Source organism: Lacerta agilis, chromosome 8 (assembly GCF_009819535.1).
Source record: "Lacerta agilis isolate rLacAgi1 chromosome 8, rLacAgi1.pri, whole genome shotgun sequence".
Classification (NCBI taxonomy): Eukaryota; Metazoa; Chordata; class Lepidosauria; order Squamata; family Lacertidae; genus Lacerta; species Lacerta agilis.
This window is the reverse complement of record NC_046319.1, coordinates 39,605,678-39,625,545: the sequence shown is the minus strand read 5'-3', so window position 1 is coordinate 39,625,545 and position 19,868 is coordinate 39,605,678. Positions and strand designations below refer to the sequence as shown.

The 19,868-nt window shown below is 45.8% G+C and overlaps 1 protein-coding gene across 6 annotated transcripts in view; it reads left to right on the top strand.

Moving 5' to 3' along the window:
- Window positions 1-19,868, top strand: part of ZFHX3 (zinc finger homeobox 3) — a 167,535-nt gene that overhangs the window by 55,189 nt on the left and 92,478 nt on the right. For 3 of the 6 annotated variants that reach the window (XM_033157100.1, XM_033157103.1, XM_033157098.1), the window contains 2 exons: window positions 1,747-4,487; window positions 10,182-10,678. In XM_033157100.1, the coding sequence (XP_033012991.1) occupies window positions 1,793-4,487; window positions 10,182-10,678 (3,192 nt within the window). In that variant the 5' untranslated portion in view covers window positions 1,747-1,792. Of the gene's footprint in view, window positions 1-1,746; window positions 4,488-10,181; window positions 10,679-19,868 lie in introns of those variants that run through there. The other 3 variants (XM_033157102.1, XM_033157101.1, XM_033157104.1) reach the window with 3 other exon arrangements.

The following is a 19,868-nucleotide window of genomic DNA, read 5'->3' as shown; positions in this document are numbered from 1 at the left end:
GGCAGGCTGGGCAACATCTTTTCACTGCTCTTCAGCTGCGCTGTGTTGATGACCTTAGCCTTATGCTACCCTGTTTCTACCTGAATTCTTCACAGCCCGTCTACCTGCTTCATTCCTCTTTAGTTACTGCCTGCCTTCAGGCTCCTCTTCCTTTTCCCCTCCACTCATCAGCTGCAGGCAGAGAGGAGGTATCATTCTCCAGGTAATCAAGCTTGGCTAGGTAAAGGTAAAGGGACCCCTGACCATTAGGTTCCAGTCGTGTCCGACTCGGGTTGTGGCGCTTCTGGCGAACCAGAGCAGCACACGGAAACGCCGTTTACCTTCCCGCCGGAGTGGTACCTATTTATCTACTTGCACTTTGATGCGCTTTCGAACTGCTAGGTGGGCAGGAGCTGGGACCGAGCAACGGGAGCTCACCACGTTGCGGGGATTCGAACCGCCGACCTTCTGATTGGCAAGCCCTAGGCTCTGTGGTTTAACCCACAGTGCCACCCGCTTGGCTACTATATGCTAAAAGTCCAAAGTGCATTCTGTCAGTCTGTGGAACCCATTAGGCTCCAGCAGGTGTCAAGTGGAATTTAAATGTGATCAAAGTGTCTCAAGATAGCTGTCAGGATGATCCTTTGGGGAATGAGGACTAAAACGTGAGAGGCTTGAATGGTAGCACCATCAATGTATATGTTCCAAACTCAGATTGCAAAGTGACAGAATTGCACACTGTTTGAAAAATACTCCCTTTGTCCTCTGTTTGGCTGAACTGGTCATGACTCTGCTGTGAGTATAGATGGTGTTGTTAGTCAGGCCTGATCCCACATAACAAGGCTGTGGGTGAGAAAAGATGTTTGGCACAACTGACACACCTAAAGTTCAGAAACACCTCACTGTAGGACAAGGGTGTGATTTACATAGTCAGTGCCATAGAACTTCCTCTTTTTTGCCTGCCTAATAGACTCATGGCGCTTGGTCTGGAGTACTGCATAAAGAGGCAGTCTGGTGGATGGCTTTCTCTTGCCATCGGTATATTGCAAGTTCATTATTCAGAGCCCACCCTCAGTAGCTTAAACTCTGGAGGCTGGCATACCATTCCTGTCTAGCCTACTTCATGTTTTTATTTTTGTTTTTGTTCTACAAGGCAGTGCATAAACTGGAGCTGCTTTCAGCAAGTGCATAGATAGACCTGCTGTGCCCCCCTTGCAGGTGCCAGGGTCCAGCTCCCATTAACAAACAGTTTATTTTATTTATTAAATTTCTATACCGCCCTTCATCTGAGGATCACAGGGCGGCTTACAATATAAAAACACAAAAATACATAACATAGCAACAAACAAAACAAAACCACCACCCCCAGTTAAAGGACCACAGATTATTCAATTAGCCAAAAGTCTGGGAGAAGAGGAATGTTTTTTCCTGGTTCCTGAATAAGCTTTGGGAAACAGTTTTTTTTTTTTTTTTTTTTTGCTGCTTGAATGAGTGAGGGGCTTTCCAAGAGCTCCTTCCATGCTGCTTTGACTGCCATAGTGCTGATGGGTTTTAGTGTTCCTGATAACTTCTGCCCATCCGTGCTTTCCTCCCACTATATTTTCCAGGCTTGGCAACAGAGAGTAGCTGCTTTATTGGGTGAGGGGGCTGTGTGCATGTCACGACTGCTCTGTGTGGAAATGTGGCCTATTCTTTCTCCTGACTGACTGCTTCTCTCTCTCTCTCTTTCTCTCTCTCTCTCCCTCTTCCCTCTTTTTCTGCCTTTAGGTCCGAACCAAACTGGGTGCAATGAACGCTCCATGCAGGCCTCGCCATGGAAGGCTGTGACTCATCTGTCATCTCGGGGAAGGACAATGGGTGTGCTATTCCTCAGCACCAGCAATGGACTGAACTCAGCAGCACCCACCTCCCCAGCAAACCTTGTAACATGGAGCCATCTGCAGCGGAGAGCAATGAAGCCCTAGACAACCGGCGGGCTCCTTTCAGTGAGCACTCCGCAGAAAGTGTCGTTGCCTCTGGCTCCAGCACTGAGCCAGCCAGCAAGGAGGTCAGCTGTAACGAATGCTCCACCTCCTTCGCCAGCTTACAGACCTACATGGAGCACCACTGCCCCAGTGCCCGTCCACTCCTCCCTCTGCAAGAAGACTGTGGGAGTGACACTGGCGAGGAGGGAGATGAGGAAAGTGATGTAGAGAATCTGGCAGGGGAGATAGTCTACCAGCCAGATGGCTCAGCATACATTGTTGAAAGCATCAGTCAGCTGATCCAAAGTGGGGGGGTCTGTGGGGGTGGCAATGGCACCAGCAGTGGGACGCTCCCATCACTCTTTATGAACTCTCTCCCCAGTGCTGGGAGCAAGCAAGGCGAGGCAACTTCGGCTGCGCCTGTCTACCCACAGATCATCAACACTTTCCACATAGCCTCATCCTTTGGGAAGTGGTTTGAGGGCTCGGACCAGGCCTTCCCGAATACCTCAGCCCTGACAGGGGTCAGCCCTGTCCTGCACAGCTTCCGCGTTTTTGATGTGCGCCACAAAAGCAACAAGGATTACCTGAACAGCGATGGTTCTGCCAAAAGTTCCTGCGTATCCAAAGATGTTCCCAACAATGTGGACCTGTCCAAATTTGATGGCTTTGTGCTTTATGGAAAGCGGAAGCCCATCCTGATGTGTTTCTTGTGCAAGCTCTCCTTTGGATATGTCCGCTCATTTGTGACCCATGCAGTGCATGACCATCGAATGACTCTGAGCGAGGAGGAGCGGAAAATTCTTAGCAATAAGAACATCTCCGCTATCATCCAAGGAATAGGCAAAGACAAGGAACCCCTTGTAAGCTTTTTGGAACCAAAAAACAAAAACTTTCCACACCCTTTAGTTTCCACAGCTAACCTCATAGGCCCTGGACACAGTTTCTATGGCAAATTCAGTGGGCTCCGCATGGAAGGGGAAGGGGGTACCCAGGTTGGGGCTGCCAGTGGAGCAGAACAACCCCAGTCGGGCCTCTTGGCCTCTGGGGCTCTCTTGAACCTTGGAGGGCTAACAAGTTCAGCTTTGAAGACCCCAATTACCTCAGTCCCCCTGGGCCCACTGGCTTCCAGTCCAACAATATCCTCCGAGGGGAAGGAGGACCCTGGGATAGTAGAGTATGAAAAGCAAGACCTGGCTGACCAGGACAGCCTCTCAGAGAAAATTGAGCCAGCTGGGGAGGATGAGGAGGAGGAAGAGGACGAGGAGGAGGAAGAGGACGAGGAGGAGGAAGATGATGAGGGGTGCAAAGGGCTGTTCCCAAGCGAGTTGGAGGATGAATTGGAGGAAAGACCTCCTGAGGAGTCTGGGGCAGTGGCATGCAGCAGCAGCAGCAGCAGCAAAAAGGACCTTGCTCTCTCAAACCAAAGCATTTCTCCCTTAATGCCTAATGTGCTCCAGACTCTGTCCAGGGGCACAGCTTCTTCTAGTTCTAATTCTGCTTCTTCCTTTGTCTTTGATGGTGCAAATAGGAGGAATTGTTTAAGCTTTAACAGTGAAGGCAGTGAGGGCAGCAGGAGGCTCGACTTCAGTGATGAAAGTGCCAATAAAGACAATGCCACAGTACCAGAACCAAATGAGAGTGTTGAGGGTGAAGACGGGAGCTGCATTTCCCATCACCAGCATGTGGGGCCCCTATGTGAGCTTGGGGGTGGGGAGTGCCCTTCGGGGAGCGGTGTGGAGTGCCCCAAGTGTGACACCATCCTGGGCTCCTCACGGTCACTTGGCGGCCACATGACCATGATGCATTCACGAAACTCGTGTAAGACGCTCAAGTGCCCCAAGTGTAATTGGCACTACAAGTACCAGCAGACGCTTGAGGCTCACATGAAGGAAAAGCACCCAGAGCCGGGGGGTGCATGTGCCTACTGCAAAAGCGGGCAGCCCCACCCACGGCTGGCACGGGGCGAGAGCTACACATGTGGTTACAAGCCTTTCCGTTGTGAGGTTTGTAACTACTCCACTACTACCAAAGGCAACCTCAGTATTCATATGCAGTCTGACAAGCATCTCAACAACATGCAGAACCTGCAGAATGGAGGTGGGGAACAAGTTTTCAGCCACACTGCTGGGGCTGCGGCGGCGGCCGCAGCTGCTGCTGCGGCTGCTGCCGCCGCTGCCGCCAACATGGGTAGCAGCTGTGGGGCCCCCTCCCCCACCAAACCAAAAAGCAAACCAACCTGGCGGTGCGAGGTTTGTGACTATGAGACCAACGTTGCCAGGAACCTTCGCATTCACATGACCAGTGAGAAGCACATGCACAACATGATGCTTCTTCAGCAGAACATGAGCCAAATGCAGCACAACCGCCACTTGGGCCTGGGCAGCCTGCCTGCTGAGGCTGAGCTGTACCAGTACTACCTGGCTCAGAATATGACCCTGCCCAACCTCAAGATGGAGAGCGCTGCGTCTGAGGCTCCGTTCATGATGGGCAGCTTCCAGATGGATCCCACCAACACAATAGCATCCATGGCCCCATCTCTAGGTGAGGCAACCTGAGTTTGCCCTGTGATTCTTTGTGGGGGGTTGTGCATAGATATTCTCAGCTGGGGTCTGCCACTGGGAGGAGCCATGGAAGAAATGGTGTGCAAGAGTGGCTTTTCATGGGTCATGAGATGTGTTCAGGTTACTTGTTTGCTGTGGGCAGCATGTTTACATCTTTTAGCAAATTTTGTAAGTTTAAGAACATCAAAAAGGTTATGAAGTGGGCAATCTGCCACCAGACTCCTACAGACATGCATATGTTAGATGGTTTATTCTTATACCTCTGCCAACCTATTGTAAAAGTTTCTCTTTTTACATGAGGGTTAGGAATATGTTTATGAAGGAAAAGGGCAAAACCCAGCTTTCAGGTTTGTTCCATGTGTGTGGTGAATGCAGCAGACTTAGTGGTAATGGTGAATTGGCAGGCCTGAATTACTAGAACCCGAAAAATAAAAAATAAATTCTTGGCCCCCCCCTTAGCATTTCATCTTAAACCTAGGCTGATATTTATACAGGTGAGTGATCACTTGAATCATGCTGGTTTTCATATTGTCAGAATATGCATACGCCTCTATCCTCATTTTTCTGGAGAAAGCAGGAGAGCTGTGGTTATTATTGCATTCATAAGGAGAATTGACCGGACAGTTTTTATATATATATATATATATATATATATATATATATATATATATGTGTGTGTGTGTGTGTATGTGTATATATATATATATGATTAGTATATGTCTTCAGTAACCTTTTGGAAGAACTGTGTGATGCTTCAAACAGCAGGGCTTATTGTGACACCACCTTTTGAATATTTAATATTAAAGTGTTTCCCCTATGGTAATAATGGTAGGGTTTTTTAGCACTAACATATCACAAGAAAAGCCTATGTTTAATTCTGTCATTAATCTGGTATATATAACACTTTTATCAACTTTATATGTACTTGGGTGAAGCACTTTTCAGTAGGGTTGATTGAAAGGGTTCCCCTACTTAAACACCTTGTAGGAGTTATTTCACTTCAAGGCCAATCTGCTAGCTCTTTGGATGTCTTTTGGTAGGGAGGGCTTAGTTGAAATTTGGATGTAGAAAATGGGTGTTTGCTGTTAGCGGAGTTTGCTGCTTTAGAGAGGAGTGCACATCTTTTAAACAACTGCAGTGGTGTGTGCGTATGGAAGTCACTTTTTTTGGTTATCTGTGAAATGGTACAATTCTGAGTGTAGTGGCTGAGCAACTTCTTCCTGGAGTGTGTCAAGCCAACCTCCTGCTGAGATTGAGAGATTCTGGCTGGGGATGGGGGCAGCATGACATCCCCTCATTGTTAGCAAAGCAATTTCTCCCCCTCCCTATGAATGCATCTAAAGCTGTAAGAAAGGCCATCCTGTGGCTGCAACCTTGGACTGTGTGCAGAAGAGCCAGGTTTGGCTTCAGCAGACTCATGACCAATGTTTTATTAGAGAAAAAGGAGCTGGAGATGTCACTTTCTCATTTTATGTAGCCTGTCTTTCACATATCAGTAGATACTTTCGTACTGGGAGTTTTGCAGGGAAATGAGTGACTTTTCTTGCCATGCAGAAAACAGTGGATAGTATAATCTGCTCTGAAACAGGGCAGGGGGAGGGAGGGAGGGAGAAATCTTTTTAAGATTTCTTCCCCTGAACTAAGCATCAGATACAGACCTGAGAGACCTGCCCTTTGTGTCTTTCTATGTTTCAGGTTCAGAGAAATCCCTCCTTTTGGAAACTGCAAGCTTTTCAGACAACTGTGTTTATAATTTAGCTGTTCTTTCAAAGTTTATTGTCTTAAACAGATTCTGTAAAAATTCCCATTTTTTTATTGGGCATCTTGTGAAATGTTTTAAAGCATTGAAAACTCCATTATTCTATAATATGAGTCCAAACTCAGCATTACTGCTGTTTAGACAATGAGAATTATAGACAATAGTTGCTGTAGGAGGAAATGCTACAAAAACTAAGAAGCCATTGTCTGAAGAAGAACAGGTGTTTTAAAGGACTATGGCAGAAGGGAGATGATGGGAAGTAGATGGGGGGTGGCTTGAGAGTGGAAGGATTGTCTTGACTGTGATGTTCCTGCACCTAGCTGTCCAAACAATATTTTTCTTGTGCAGGATGAATCAAGGTGACTGTGTGTAAAGCATTGGTGCATAATTGCATATGATTTTGTAGAAGTCTGTACTAAAGTGAAAAACTCTGTGTGTGAGGGTGAGAGAAAGCATTTAAAAGTATGGCGGTCTATGGGTTTCATTCAATGTAGTGCTAAGTTAAACTCATTTAGATGTAGTTACATGTAGGTAGCCGTGTTGGTCTGCCATAGTCAAAACAAAATAAAATAAAAAATTCCTTCCAGTAGCACCTTAGAGAGCAACTAAGTTTGTTCTTGGTATGAGCTTTCGAAGAAGTGTGCATGCACATGAAAGCTCATACCAAGAACAAACATAGTTGGTCTCTAAGGTGCTACTGGAAGGAATTTTTTATTTTATTTTGTTTTTTCATTTAGATGTATTATTGTTCCACTGGTGAAATGTTTTGCATCAATGGAATGTTTTGAGTGAGAGAATGCAGAAGCAGGTTGCTGATAGATTTCTTGCACAGTAGATTGCGAAATCTATTGCACAGTATGTGACTGCTAGGACAGCAGTTCCATTGGATTCCACTGTTGTGCAACATTAAAATTCACCCATCTGCTAGCATCACTTGCACTTGCAGACAAAGAGTATTGGATACAGCCTTATGAACACAACCTCAAATTCCTCTGCTTCTGTGATGCATTTTTAATGTGCTATACTGGTCTCTCATACCCCCATGAGGGTAGATTTCTTGTTTCCATTTTAAAGGTGGCAAGTAAGCTGAGATGGAAACTTACCCATGACTGAACAGGAAATGGAATAGCCCAGAGTAGGCTATTGTTCTCACTGCTGGACTCCATGTTTGGGATGCTGTTAGTTTGGCTAGAGTGTACAACTGCAGTACTGTGTTCCCTACCTGGTCCCCTTTCCTGAAAATGCAGAATTTTGGTGTTCATCATGCTTTAACAAATGGGCTAGTAGGTAACACTAGTTCATTCAGACATCATGCCGAATCATGGTTTGCCCTAATCTTACAGTTGGCCAATTGTACAGCTGACAATTTTTTAGAGCTGCCTGTCTGCCTCTGTTTCTGCCTCAGAGGTCCACCTTCACCTTCATGATACAGTAAACTGGAGGCACGTCAATGACTATAGCTATGGTTTGCCAATTCAGACATGATATAATAAACATGATGTCTGAATTGCACCAGTGCATTCCTCATGGTAATTAGTACCAGGGGCGGAGTGAGCCAATCTGCTGCCCAGGGCGGCAAACATCAAGGCACCCCTACCCGCACGCGCGTTGTGATGTCACAACGCGTGTTCAGCCTCCTGGGTGGACTGCGCATGTTTGGACATGCGCAGTCCACCCAAGATGGCGGGCGCGATCAGCCGGCGCCCCTTCCAACCGGCACCGCGCCACGCCGCGTTTTAAGGCTGCAGCGGGTGAACGTGGCGCAGCGCCGGTTGGAAGGGGTGCCGGCCGATCGCGCCCGCCATCTTGGGTGGACATGCGCAGTCCACCCAAGATGGCGGGTGCGATCGGCCGGCACCCCTTCCGTGCGGTGCAGCAACCTTTAAGGCTGCAGCGCGTGAACAGCAGCACAGACGCTGTGCTGCTGTTCGCGCGTTGCAGCCTTTTAAAAGTTGCAGCGCCGTCGATCGTGGGGGTGGGGCCTGCCCCCAGAGTGTCACCCTCCCCGGGGTGGTACCTGGGGCGGACCGCCCCCCGCCCCCTTGCTCCGCCCCTGATTAGTATGACTTCCTTCCTGAACTTGAGGCACCCAAGGGCATTGCTAGGGTTGTGGCAGGGGGATTCTGCTTAGAGACGTAAAATTATTAGGCATTTTGAAGCAAACTTTAGGCATTTTGAAGAAAACTGCTTGTTTAGGGGAGGGGAGGGGAAGGGATTTGGGCAGGTGATAGGAAGAAGTAAATATATTCAACATTCCATTTTATCAGAACCAAATGTCCTTTACTACATTAAGAACATGAAGTTGCATGGTAGTTTGATATATATTAAATGTAAAAGTACTCATTCCTTCACTCTTACTAAAACAATGATAAACCAAAGGTCACAAATGGAACTGTAATGTGCTCCACCATGTTGTATTAACTGAATCTATTTTTTTTTGCCAGGTGGGAAAATAGAAATAAAATAAAATCTGAGAATAGAAACCATTAACATCCTAGTAAACAGGGGGGGGGCTTTTAAATTGAGCTTAGAAGCAATATGTAGCCCTCAGTGTAGTTGTGCAGAAAATATGAGACAGCACTCATATAGAAAATAACCATCCCTGTAATATAATTAAAGAGTAATACTAAATCTGAATATTTTCAATTAATCTTAATTGTGTCACTGAACTTTTCAATAGTATGTCATCATATGTAGTCAGGCTGTAATCCTCTGCACACTTACAAGGAAGTAAGCCCCATTAAACTGAGTGGAATTGGATTGGATTGAAGGTGTCACCTTAGCTGTAGACAAAATTTAAATTTAATTTATTTAATTTATATAAGATTCCAGCTCAGCAAATATACCCTTGAATATACCAGTATTACTTATTTTTCATCTAAACGTCTCAAATACCACTTTTAGCTTGATGGGCTTCAGAAAATTCAGGCATTGAAATGAGCTTAAGTCTGTCATAAATTTAGTTTTCATCCTTGATTTGGGGTGCTGGTGGTGGTTCAAACATTCATCAGTTTAATTTTACTTGATGTAATACAGGGGTAGGAAACCTCAGACCCAGGGCCAATTGTGGGCCCCCCAGGCCTCTATCAGGCTCTCAAAACCTTTCCTGGGCCATACCCCTTCAATGGCCCTGCCTTGCAGCCTGGGTGATTTTGCTTGGCTTGAATGTGTCCTTGAACTCTTAACAATGCCTCTTGCTTGTCTGAATGTATGGCAGAGAGGAAGGTCTGTAGAAACTAGCCTACTGTGCAAAGGTGCCCACTTCTGCCTCTTACCCCACCCGCTATGGTAAGTGGCCTTCGGAAAGTTGCCCCTTAGGCTCAAAAATGTTCCATAACCCTGATGTACCAGCTGGAGGAATCTGAGGCAAGTGGAAAGATACATTGAGGGCTGTGTTGAGCATAGGCCATGCCACTGTGCTGTCAGGGAAATATGCTCAGCAGTGTTTGAAAGTACTTTTCCAACATTGAATAACATGTTGAATAATCAAACACAGCAACAATGCATATCCCTTACATCACTCTCTTGGAGCTAAGAGACTTGCAACAATGTGAACTGGCAGTTACTTTTTAAAAATAAAATTGATATTATTTTAATAATAAATGCAGGTTGTTGTTGTTGTTTAAAAAAAATACTGCATTTATTATTATAAAGGATAAAAAAATTTCTTAGCTTTTCCCCAAATCCCAGTATGTCCATTTCAGGCCTTGGAAAATAAAAGGGGGAAAGTGGGGTTCTGTTTCCAGTTTCACCCTGTTTCTAGCCCAGGTCTTAATGCCTCAAGATCTGTAGGAGCTTCTTTGACCAGGACCCTTCTAGATGCACTGCTGTCATGGAGTGGGAATGAGTTGCTGTCCTCCACCCTGCTTGTTTCTGCAGAGCTTTTCTGACTGACTTTCTTCTTTCTCTGTGCAGTGGGTGGAGAGATCCCCCTGGACATGCGGCTTGGGGGTGGGCAGCTGGTGTCTGAGGAGCTAATGAACCTGGGGGAGACGTTCACGCAGACCAATGACCCTTCACTGAAGCTTTTCCAGTGTGCCGTGTGCAACAAGTTCACCACAGACAATTTGGACCTGCTGGGGCTGCACATGAACATGGAGCGCAGCCTGCCTGAAGAGGAATGGAAGGCTGTGATGGGGGACTCTTATCAGTGCAAGTTGTGTCGCTACAATACGCAGCTCAAGGCCAATTTCCAGCTCCATTGCAAGACTGACAAACACGTGCAGAAGTACCAGCTGGTGGCACATATCAAGGAGGGGGGCAAGGCCAATGAGTGGAGGCTCAAGTGTGTGGCTATTGGGAACCCCGTGCATTTGAAATGCAATGCCTGTGACTATTATACTAACAGCTTGGAGAAGCTGCGTCTCCACACAGCGAACTCCAGGCATGAGGCCAGCCTGAAACTCTACAAGGTAAGGAAGACCCAGTTTTTCACATGCTTTTGCTGTTGGGTGGGACAGTGCAGAAAAACTTTGGCAGCTTGCCTTGAACACCAGTTCAGTTTCATTTATTCCTAGCTTGACTAAGAGTAGCTTTTCCAGAAGGAATTCTGAGACTGGGTGCCAGTGCAAGGATGTCAGCAGACATGTAACCCACAGAGCTGCTACTCTTTCTATTGGTTCACCACCTGCAGCCCAATTCTAGGAGAGCCTTTTGTTGAGGAGAGGCAGTGTTTGCAGATACAAGAATGTCACTTCCTCCTATAAGGAAGATAATTCTTTGGGTAGGGAATGCACATTTATGTGCGGTTTGTACTAAGGGGTGGGGTTACCTGGCTGTTTCTATTCTTGTGATGCTGTTGTTTGTTGCTCCCATGCCTATTAGTTGTGTTGTTGCATTCGTATTTTATGCCAGAAATGTGCACATCTCCTTAGCCTTTCTCAATATAGGGCTCCAAGGCACACAGGTGTTCATGGATCACACCTGCCATTTATACATCCTGTACATTGGTGTACCTGCAGCAAAGTGGCAGGCCAGAGAGGAGGGATGGTTGTAATACGGCTCTGCTGCCAAGCAGGTTTTTCTTCTCCTCTAGTATATCCTCATTGCCTCTGTCTTACCTCTCTGTCAGCTTCTTCTGGCTGCAAATTTCTGTTCCCCCTGCCCTGCCCCCATGCAATCCATGTAGGCTAGAAACCGAGAAGCTCTGCATATACAGTAAATAGTCCTTTCACTTGCACGGCAGAATTGCTCCAGACATTTCTATTGATTTTCACTGGACTTAAAGCTTCACCTTTTTCTCTAATCATCCCATAATGGCTTTAGTATGAACAATCAGGTACAAATTGCTATAAATCTAAGCAGCTTCTAAGCAGCTTCACTTCATGTACCTTCCACTCACTTATACATGCTGTCTTACTTGCTTTCATCTGTTTTCTTCAATTTTCTGTTCTACTTGTTCTGCCTCTTTCCACCCCTCCTCCTGTTTGCTAAAGGGTGTTGCCCTCTTGGTGCTGGGTTCACTCTTATTCTCTCGTGGCTGCTTCTTGACTGTCTGGCCCAAAGTTGGCTATTGGCAAAGTTTCAGGAGAGCAGAGTAAGCTGTTACTGAGTATTTGGCCTGGCATAACAGAGTTTCATGTGCTTATGACCCCAAGTAGGCTTTACTTGATTCTGAAAATAAACCTAGGCTAAGTGAGTATGTAAATGTTCACCAGGGAATGACCACTGCAGGAGACTTTACTGATGTATGTTATTGTGTGTGTAGGGGCTAGTTGAGCTGCTTGGAGCCACAGCCTGTAGAGCTATGTCAGCCAAGAGCACTACATGGTCTCCCTCCAGGATGGGTGGGAAATGGGAAAGGTAGTTGGGGCAATGTGATAGATCTTCTTGCCTATGCTTGCCTGATGCTACCCATGTACAAAACTGGTATTAAATCTGCAGCTTGCTCCCACACTCTTTAAGGTATTCAGATTTTATATATGTGGAGGCTTCAGGCATTGGAGTCCTCCACTTATATAAAACTCCATGTGTCCAATTTTACCCACAAGGAAGGAGACTGAGCCTGACTTCCATTTTAAGAAATATCAGGTTTAGTCCTTCCCAGTTTGGCTCTAGTGTTGGATAGTGTCCCAACCTGGTTAGACGGATTGGTTTGTAGTGGTGGTGGAAGCACTGACATTATTAGGATGATGTGACTTAGTCTAGAACAAGAGTCAGCAACCCTTTTCAGCTGTGGGCCGGTCCACCGTCCCTCAGACCATGTGGTGAGTCGGACTATATTTTGAAAAAAAAAATATGAACGAATTCCTATGCCCCACAAATAACCCAGAGATGCATTTTAAATAAAAGGACACATTCTACTCAGGTAAAAACACCAGGCAGGCCCCACAAATAACCCAGAGGTGCATTTTAAATAAAAGGACACATTCTACTCATGTAAAAACACGCCGATTCCCGGACCGTCCACGGGCCGAATTAAGAAGGCGATTGGGCCGCATCCGGCCCCCAGGCCTTAGGTTGCCTACTCCTGGTCTAGAAGGAGTTGAGTTTGGATATTGGAATCAGGAATGTTGGGAATCATCCTGACAACGAAGCCTGGCTCTTCATTTGTGTTTCTGCCTCTGTGGCTTGGAGTCTGGGGAACAATCCTAGGGCCAGCATTTCTTTTTTCAGGACCTTGAGTTGTGTATTGTAAAATGGAGATTGGTGGGATGTTTTCCTCTTGCTAATGTAATCCATTAGCCTGGCACATGCATAATCAGTTTAGAGTGCAGTTAACTGGATGTAATCGAGTTCTTGCCTCTCTGCTGGAGAAAATCCTCTCCAGATGCTGCCTGGGTGAGAGAGCTCAAGGCTTATCATACTTGCAATCCTCCTTACCCTGCCTTTTTGCCATTTTCCTTTTAAGTTGTTATTCCTTGGCTCCATGTATTGCATAAATGGTGCTAGGTGCCAGAAATGTGTGCGTGTGTGACTGACAAGTATCAGCAGAGGGACACTTGAAACCTTGCTCCTTGAGCAGGTTGCCTAGTGGGTTTTAGTGCTAATGAGACAGCCCTTGTGGTGCTGATAAGGAGTTGGCAAGCACCACCTATGTATAGCTTCAGTGGCAAAGTGGGCACAAAGTTAAGCTGGATGTGTTGGGAAGCCTGGATGCAAAAGGTAAAGAAATGCAAAAGCACACCATTCTTGCACGACAGGGAAATGAAAGACTTTTCAAACTAGTATTTGAAACCACTGAATAATTCAACACTATACAGTGGTACCCCGCAAGACGAATGCCTTGCACAACGAAAAACTCGCAAAACGAAAGGATTTTGTGATTTTTTAGTTGACTCGCGAGACGAATTCGTCTATGGCCGTGCTTCGCAAGACGAATTCGTCTTGTGCAGTACCACTGTAAGCCGGCTGGAGCCGCGCCGCGCCGCGCCGCGCCGCGTTTTAAAGCTGCAGCGAGCGAACAGCAGCGCTGCTGTTCGCTTGCTGCAGCCTTAAAACGCGCCGCGGCTCCAGTGCCGGTCGGAAGGGGTGCCGGCCGATCGTGCCCGCCATCTTCGGTGGACTGCACATGTCTGTACATGCGCAGTCAACCCAAGATGGCGATCGGCCGGCACCCCTTCTGACCGGCACCGGAGCCGCGCCGCGTTTTAAGGCTGCTGTCATGCTGTCAGAATAGATTATTTGCTTAATAACTGTTTTTTGGCATTTAAATATTCATAATTATGCTTTAATTTGTCCCTTAATGGGACTTTCTGCTCAATGGCTGATCCCCAAAAGCAGTTTATCGGCAAAGTCACTTTTTGTACATGTCAGGGGGCCCATTGGAGCTTGTGTTGGCACTCGTCCTTTCAATCCTGAGAGTAGTCCTGTATCTTCCTGAGGTGGCAAAACTGTTGGAAAATAACTGAAAGTTGACACAGGTTGGACAAGAGTGTAGTAACTCAGATATTCTGTGTCCCTTCCCTTTAAGCCTTTCCTAAGTAATACTATACAAGACAGGTTTCCTTCAGCACTTCTGGATAATAAGATTCCATATGCAGACAGACTCTGTATTTTTTTGGTAACCCCATTATATGGTAACTTGTCCCCTATGCACAGATCCAATGAGGCACTTCACTTTGTACAGGATAGTGGGCTCTTCCCAAGTGAGAGGGTTCAGGGTTTAGGGTTCGTTGGGTGACAACAATACATTGGAGACACATAAGGTGGCCTTTTTTGTTGTGGCAGCAAAAAAGATCAGGAAGAAGGAACTGGATAAAATAGCCATAAACTAAAAGGGGGATTCAGAGTACTAAATTGAAAATCAGTGTAGATGCAGGGACATCCCTGTTATCAGATATCTCACATATGTTTACTGTTTTTATTTGCCAATGTCTGAGTTATATTTTAAGCTGACTGTGATTGTATGGAATTGTCATGGCACGATAAACTTACTTTGATTTGATACAAGGCAGGCATCTACAGGTAAATAAGTTTGCCACCAGATCTGGGATTGAAAAAGAAAATCCTTGCACTTTTTGTTGAATGAAGCTGGAGAGATGCTGGCTCTGGGACAGCCTGCAGGAGTGTGTTGGCTTTTTTTAGTGATGTGTGTTTCTTTACTACTCCATGCTCATGACTAGATGGTACATTGTGGGTAAAAGGAAGCAGTCTCTCCTTGCACCTTCATGTTTTCCATTAAGTTGTCTCTGTGGAATTCTCCTGTATGGACATCTGGATATATCATGCATTGGTGCGCTCTTTGCAAGTTTTTTCACTTCAGCTGTCTTTCTACTAGCATGGTTTTCAGCCCTTTGTTTCTTTTCCCCAGATTATCCTCTTCAGGGAGGCCGTATCTGTCTGTACTTTTACTGTCATAGCTAACATAGATATTCCCGACTCTTCCCAAGAGTCAAGCATTGGCTCCTTGGTAAAGCATTTTGTATTTGCTTTGGCACATTGGACTTAGTAGATAGCTGAGTGTGCCTACTGAGGTCTGGAAGCCTGACTTGTCCCCAAGCAGCAGAATAGTTCTTTGTGTACCTTGCTCCTGTTCTTCTACCTCATCCTCCACTTCTTTGCTATGGCTGTTTGTTTCAGCAGTGGTGGCGCTGTTTCGTCCTGGATGGTCTTGTTGAGACCATTTGGCAGCGAGTGAGATGGTGCTCCAAATAAACTTCAGCTTTGTGTGCAGAATGAAGATGATAAAAGCACTGGAAATGTTTCAGGAAGCAGAAAGTGAATCCTCTCAACTGAGAGGATGCTAATTACACAGCTAATTAATCCAACAGATGTTGCTCTCTCTTGGTGCAGATCACGCTAGTTAAGTAGGCTTCCTGCACACTCTTCAGAATGCCTTGGCGTACATTCTGTGTTTATCATTTTAGGCGCTGGAGTGCCTGGAGCCTCTTTGAGGTTTCAGCCTTTAAAGCTGGGAGCAAAAGGAGCTGCAGACCTTACTGTAACCTGTGGAGACTCTGTCTTCCCTCAGCCTGAATCTTTTCCAGCTAACAGATAATGTACTCTAGGCTTGAATCATACCACATGTGTTTGCATGTGCTGTATGACATTCTTGTTTGCAAATGATAGTAAAGGCATCAATGAACAGACAGACATGTGTCAGGAGTTTGAACCCACCTAGGGTAGTGGAGCTCAATGTTCCTTGCATCGCCCTGCTTGCTCTTAAATTCTTTGGAGACTGACAGGCACTGAGCATCTGCTTAGCAAAGCCTTCAGTTATTAAGTCAGTTTACTGTGGTGGTGTTTATTATGAACATTTACTTCCCACCTTTCCATCAGAATATTGTCTAATAATAAAAAGAAAATACAGGAAAATACAAACTAAAAGCATTTAAACTGCACCATAAATAAAACATACCAAATAATAAAACAGCTCTAAAAGTAAAGGAAGCATATAAGAGCAGGATAAATTAAACATCCTATTAAAATCACTGATGAGCCATCTGAAAAAGAGGTTTGCCCTTCATTGAGAGAGGGTATTCCATAGTCTGGGTGCAGCCACTCGCAGGTTTCTACAAAATTATCCTCTATACTTTACTGATGCCAGAGGACAGAGCTGACCCATCCATGAAGCAGGGTGAAACAGCTGCCTTGGGTGGTGGCAGAAAAGCAGTGCCAGTATTAACACCAATTTTTGAGATTTTGAAAGATCTCACATGGTGTGGAGAGATCTCATGAGATCTTAGTGAGATCTTGCCATAAACTGGCACCAATACCGACGGAGATGGGTGGTGTAGTGGCTGTGTCAGTGGCACAGTTGAACAGGGTGGTGCTTCCATTTCTACTCAAGGCTATCTTTGCATATCTTAATTCCTGAAAGACCACCTGCCCAGGAAGCAAGATCTTAAGGGCATGTTTAGCCTGGAAAAGAAAAAATGAAGGGGAGACATGATAGCTCTTCTTCAGATACCTGAAGGTCTGTTATGCAGAAAATAGAGCAGACTTGGGCATTGGAACTTATGGATGGAAATTGCAAGGAGCGGATTTCACTGAACATTAGGAGATACTAAGGTAGTGGAACAGACAGCCTTGGAAAGTGTTGGGTGTCTCCCCCCTCCCCGAGGTTGTCCATATGACAGGGATGCTGTAGTTGCAGAGTCCTACACTGCAAACCCTGCACTGAGCAGGGGTTGAACTAAATTTTCTCTAAGGTCCCATCCAACTCCAGTCCTCTGTCACCATGGCCAAGTTTGATATCACAAAGAAAAGATACAGTTGGTGCTCCAGCTGAAGTTGTGCAAATGCATTAATGCCAACAGTTGCCACCTGTGTATCCAAACACAGACTAGAATCCTGGAGTAACCCAAATTGCTAGCCTGATTCTTCAGGAGAGAATACTACTCACTCTAAAAAATCCCAGGATAGTCTTTCTGTGTGGGTTCGTGTAGAAGCTTAAACATCTTGGAAAGCAGAACAGAACCCTCTGGGGCACTATAGGGCACTAGCCAAGGGGCCAGACAGGAGCCTCCCACCACCACCTTTTGGGACCAGCTGTCCAGGTAAAACCTGAACCACTGAGCAGCATCTCAGGAGGATACCCTGGGCAATAATGGTATCAAGTCATTGAAAGGTCCAGCAGAACCAATAGCGATGTATTTCCCTTTTTCTAGTTCCTAGCATAGGACATCAGCTAAGGTGATCAAAATTGTTTCAATCCCTTGTTGTTGTCGTTCAGTCGTGTCCGACTCTTCGTGACCCCATGGACCAGAGCACGCCAGGCACACCTATCCTTCACTGCCTCTCGCAGTTTGGCCAAACTCATGTTAGTAGCTTCGAGAACACTGTCCAACCATCTCATCCTCTGCCGTCCCCTTCTCCTTGTGCCCTCCATCTTTCTCAACATCAGGGTCTTTTCTAGGGAGTCTTCTCTTCTCATGAGGTGGCCAAAGTACTGGAGCCTCAACTTCAGGATCTGTCCTTCTAGTGAGCACTCAGGGCTGATTTCTTTAAGAATGGATAGGTTTGATCTTTTTGCAGTCCATGGGACTCTCAAGAGTCTCCTCCAGCGCCATAATTCAAATGCATCAATTCTTCGGCGATCTGTCTTCTTTATGGTCCAGCTCTCACTTCCGTACATTACTACTGGGAAAACCATAGCTTTAACTATACGGACTTTTGTCGGCAAGGTGATGTCTTTGCTTTTTAAGATGCTGTCTAGGTTTGTCATTGCTTTTCTCCCAAGAAGCAGGCGTCTTCTAATTTTGTGACTGCTGTCACCAACTGCAGTGATCATGGAACCCAAGAAAGTGATATCTCTCACTGCCTCCATTTCTTCCCCTTCTATTTGCCAGGAGGTGATGGGACCAGTGGCCATGATCTTAGTTTTTTTGATGTTGAGCTTCAGACCATATTTTGCGCTCTCCTCTTTCACCCTCATTAAAAGGTTCTTTAATTCCTCCTCACTTTCTGCCATCAAGGTTGTAACATCAGCATATCTGAGGTTGTTGATATTTTTTCCAGCAATCTTAATTCCGGTTTGGGATTCATCCAGCCCAGCCTTTCGCATGATGAATTCTGCATATAAGTTAAATAGGCAGGGAGACAATATATAGCCTTGTCGTACTCCTTTCCCAATTTTGAACCAATCAGTTATTCCATATCCAGTTCTAACTGTAGCTTCTTGTCCCACATAGAGATTTCTCAGGAGACGGATGAGGTGATCAGGCACTCCCATTTCTTTAAGAACTTGCCATAGTTTGCTGGTTAAGTTTCAATCCCTTAACCAGGTTTGAATATGGATTTAAAGTGACCTTGATAATGTGTTTCATGCAGCTGAGAGACCATTTTGGAGCTGAGAGACCATTTTGTGTTCAAGCACCTAGCCCAGAAATAGAATGTTAGACTGACCAGAAATTATTCAATTTAGTGGGATTCAGGGAAGGCTTTTTCAATAATGGGGTTTTTTAGGCTTGGTGAAAACACACCCTTATGTAAGAAAGCATTTACCACTCTCCTTAAAGCCAATTTCTCCTCCTCACAGTTTTTACCAGTCAGAAAGGCCTAGGGACACACACACATGGTAGGCCTCACCTGTCTACATCCTTGGGCTGTGCAATTTGAAAAGTAAGAGCAGTTGCTCTAGGTACCGGTACCACCACAGAACGTACACTAAGACTAGTAACAGTAGGTTACTGAGGATTCCTCCTACTCCCCCTTAAGGCACATAAGGCAACAGGCCCGTGGTTACATGAAATAACTTCGTTGGATGAGACTGCAGGGCACAGTGGTGATGGGAAAGTAAGCTTGCTTTGCCATCATTATTGCCATAGCATAAGTCCCTAAATTGTGTTCTAGTTTGAGTTGAGTTCTGATTTGTCCCAATGTGCAACTATATTACTAAATCATTTGCTGAGGGACTAATGGGATGTTTCCCATGACAGCCTTGCAGTTACTCCTTGAGGTGAGTTCACCTGCTTGCATAAGAGCTGTGCTTCCATGCTAGTGTGAGCGGGAGGGAGGTGCCTCTGCTGCCCCTCTGGACAGAAAGCAAGCCATTGTTGTTTTGACTGAGTATTTATCTGAAGGTGGATTTTGCCTGAGGGCAGTTGTGGCTATAGGAACTGAGTCTCATGGAAAAGAAGGCAAAAGCCACAAACCCAGCAGGTGCTAGTAGCAGAAGAGCCAAAGAGAAGCACTTGAAAGGAGCCAGGAGAAAGAAATATTGTCCAAGTCACAGGAGTGCTGCTTGGGGTCTTGGAGCCTCCTGTAAATCACGCTTACTGCACTTGATTCAGCATAATTGATGCGGCCTCGTTGCCCACAGCTGATGAGGATTATATCAGCTTGGTTTAACAGTCTCATTTCCTACTCCCAGTGCACCCTTTTTTTAATGTGTTTCAGTTAATGAGGTAGAAGAGAGGATGAGGTGTTGCCATTTATACACAACCAGAATATGTGCAGATGCTCCACCACCACAGATACAGCTACTCTTGGGCATTGAGAAATCAGTTGCTCACCTTCCAATGGATGCTTCTGGCTCATGGCTGCAGGGGTTCTGTTGCAGGCCCCACCTGAACCATTTATAAGGCAAAGCATTTGGTGGTGGGGAGTGTTTGGATCCCCTATGCACAAAGCCTTTGTAGCCAGAAGCAAAAGGCTTTGGTGTCTGGAGGTCTCAAAATCAGAAATGTGTCTGTAAGAGTTGAGGCAGAGCACAGCTTC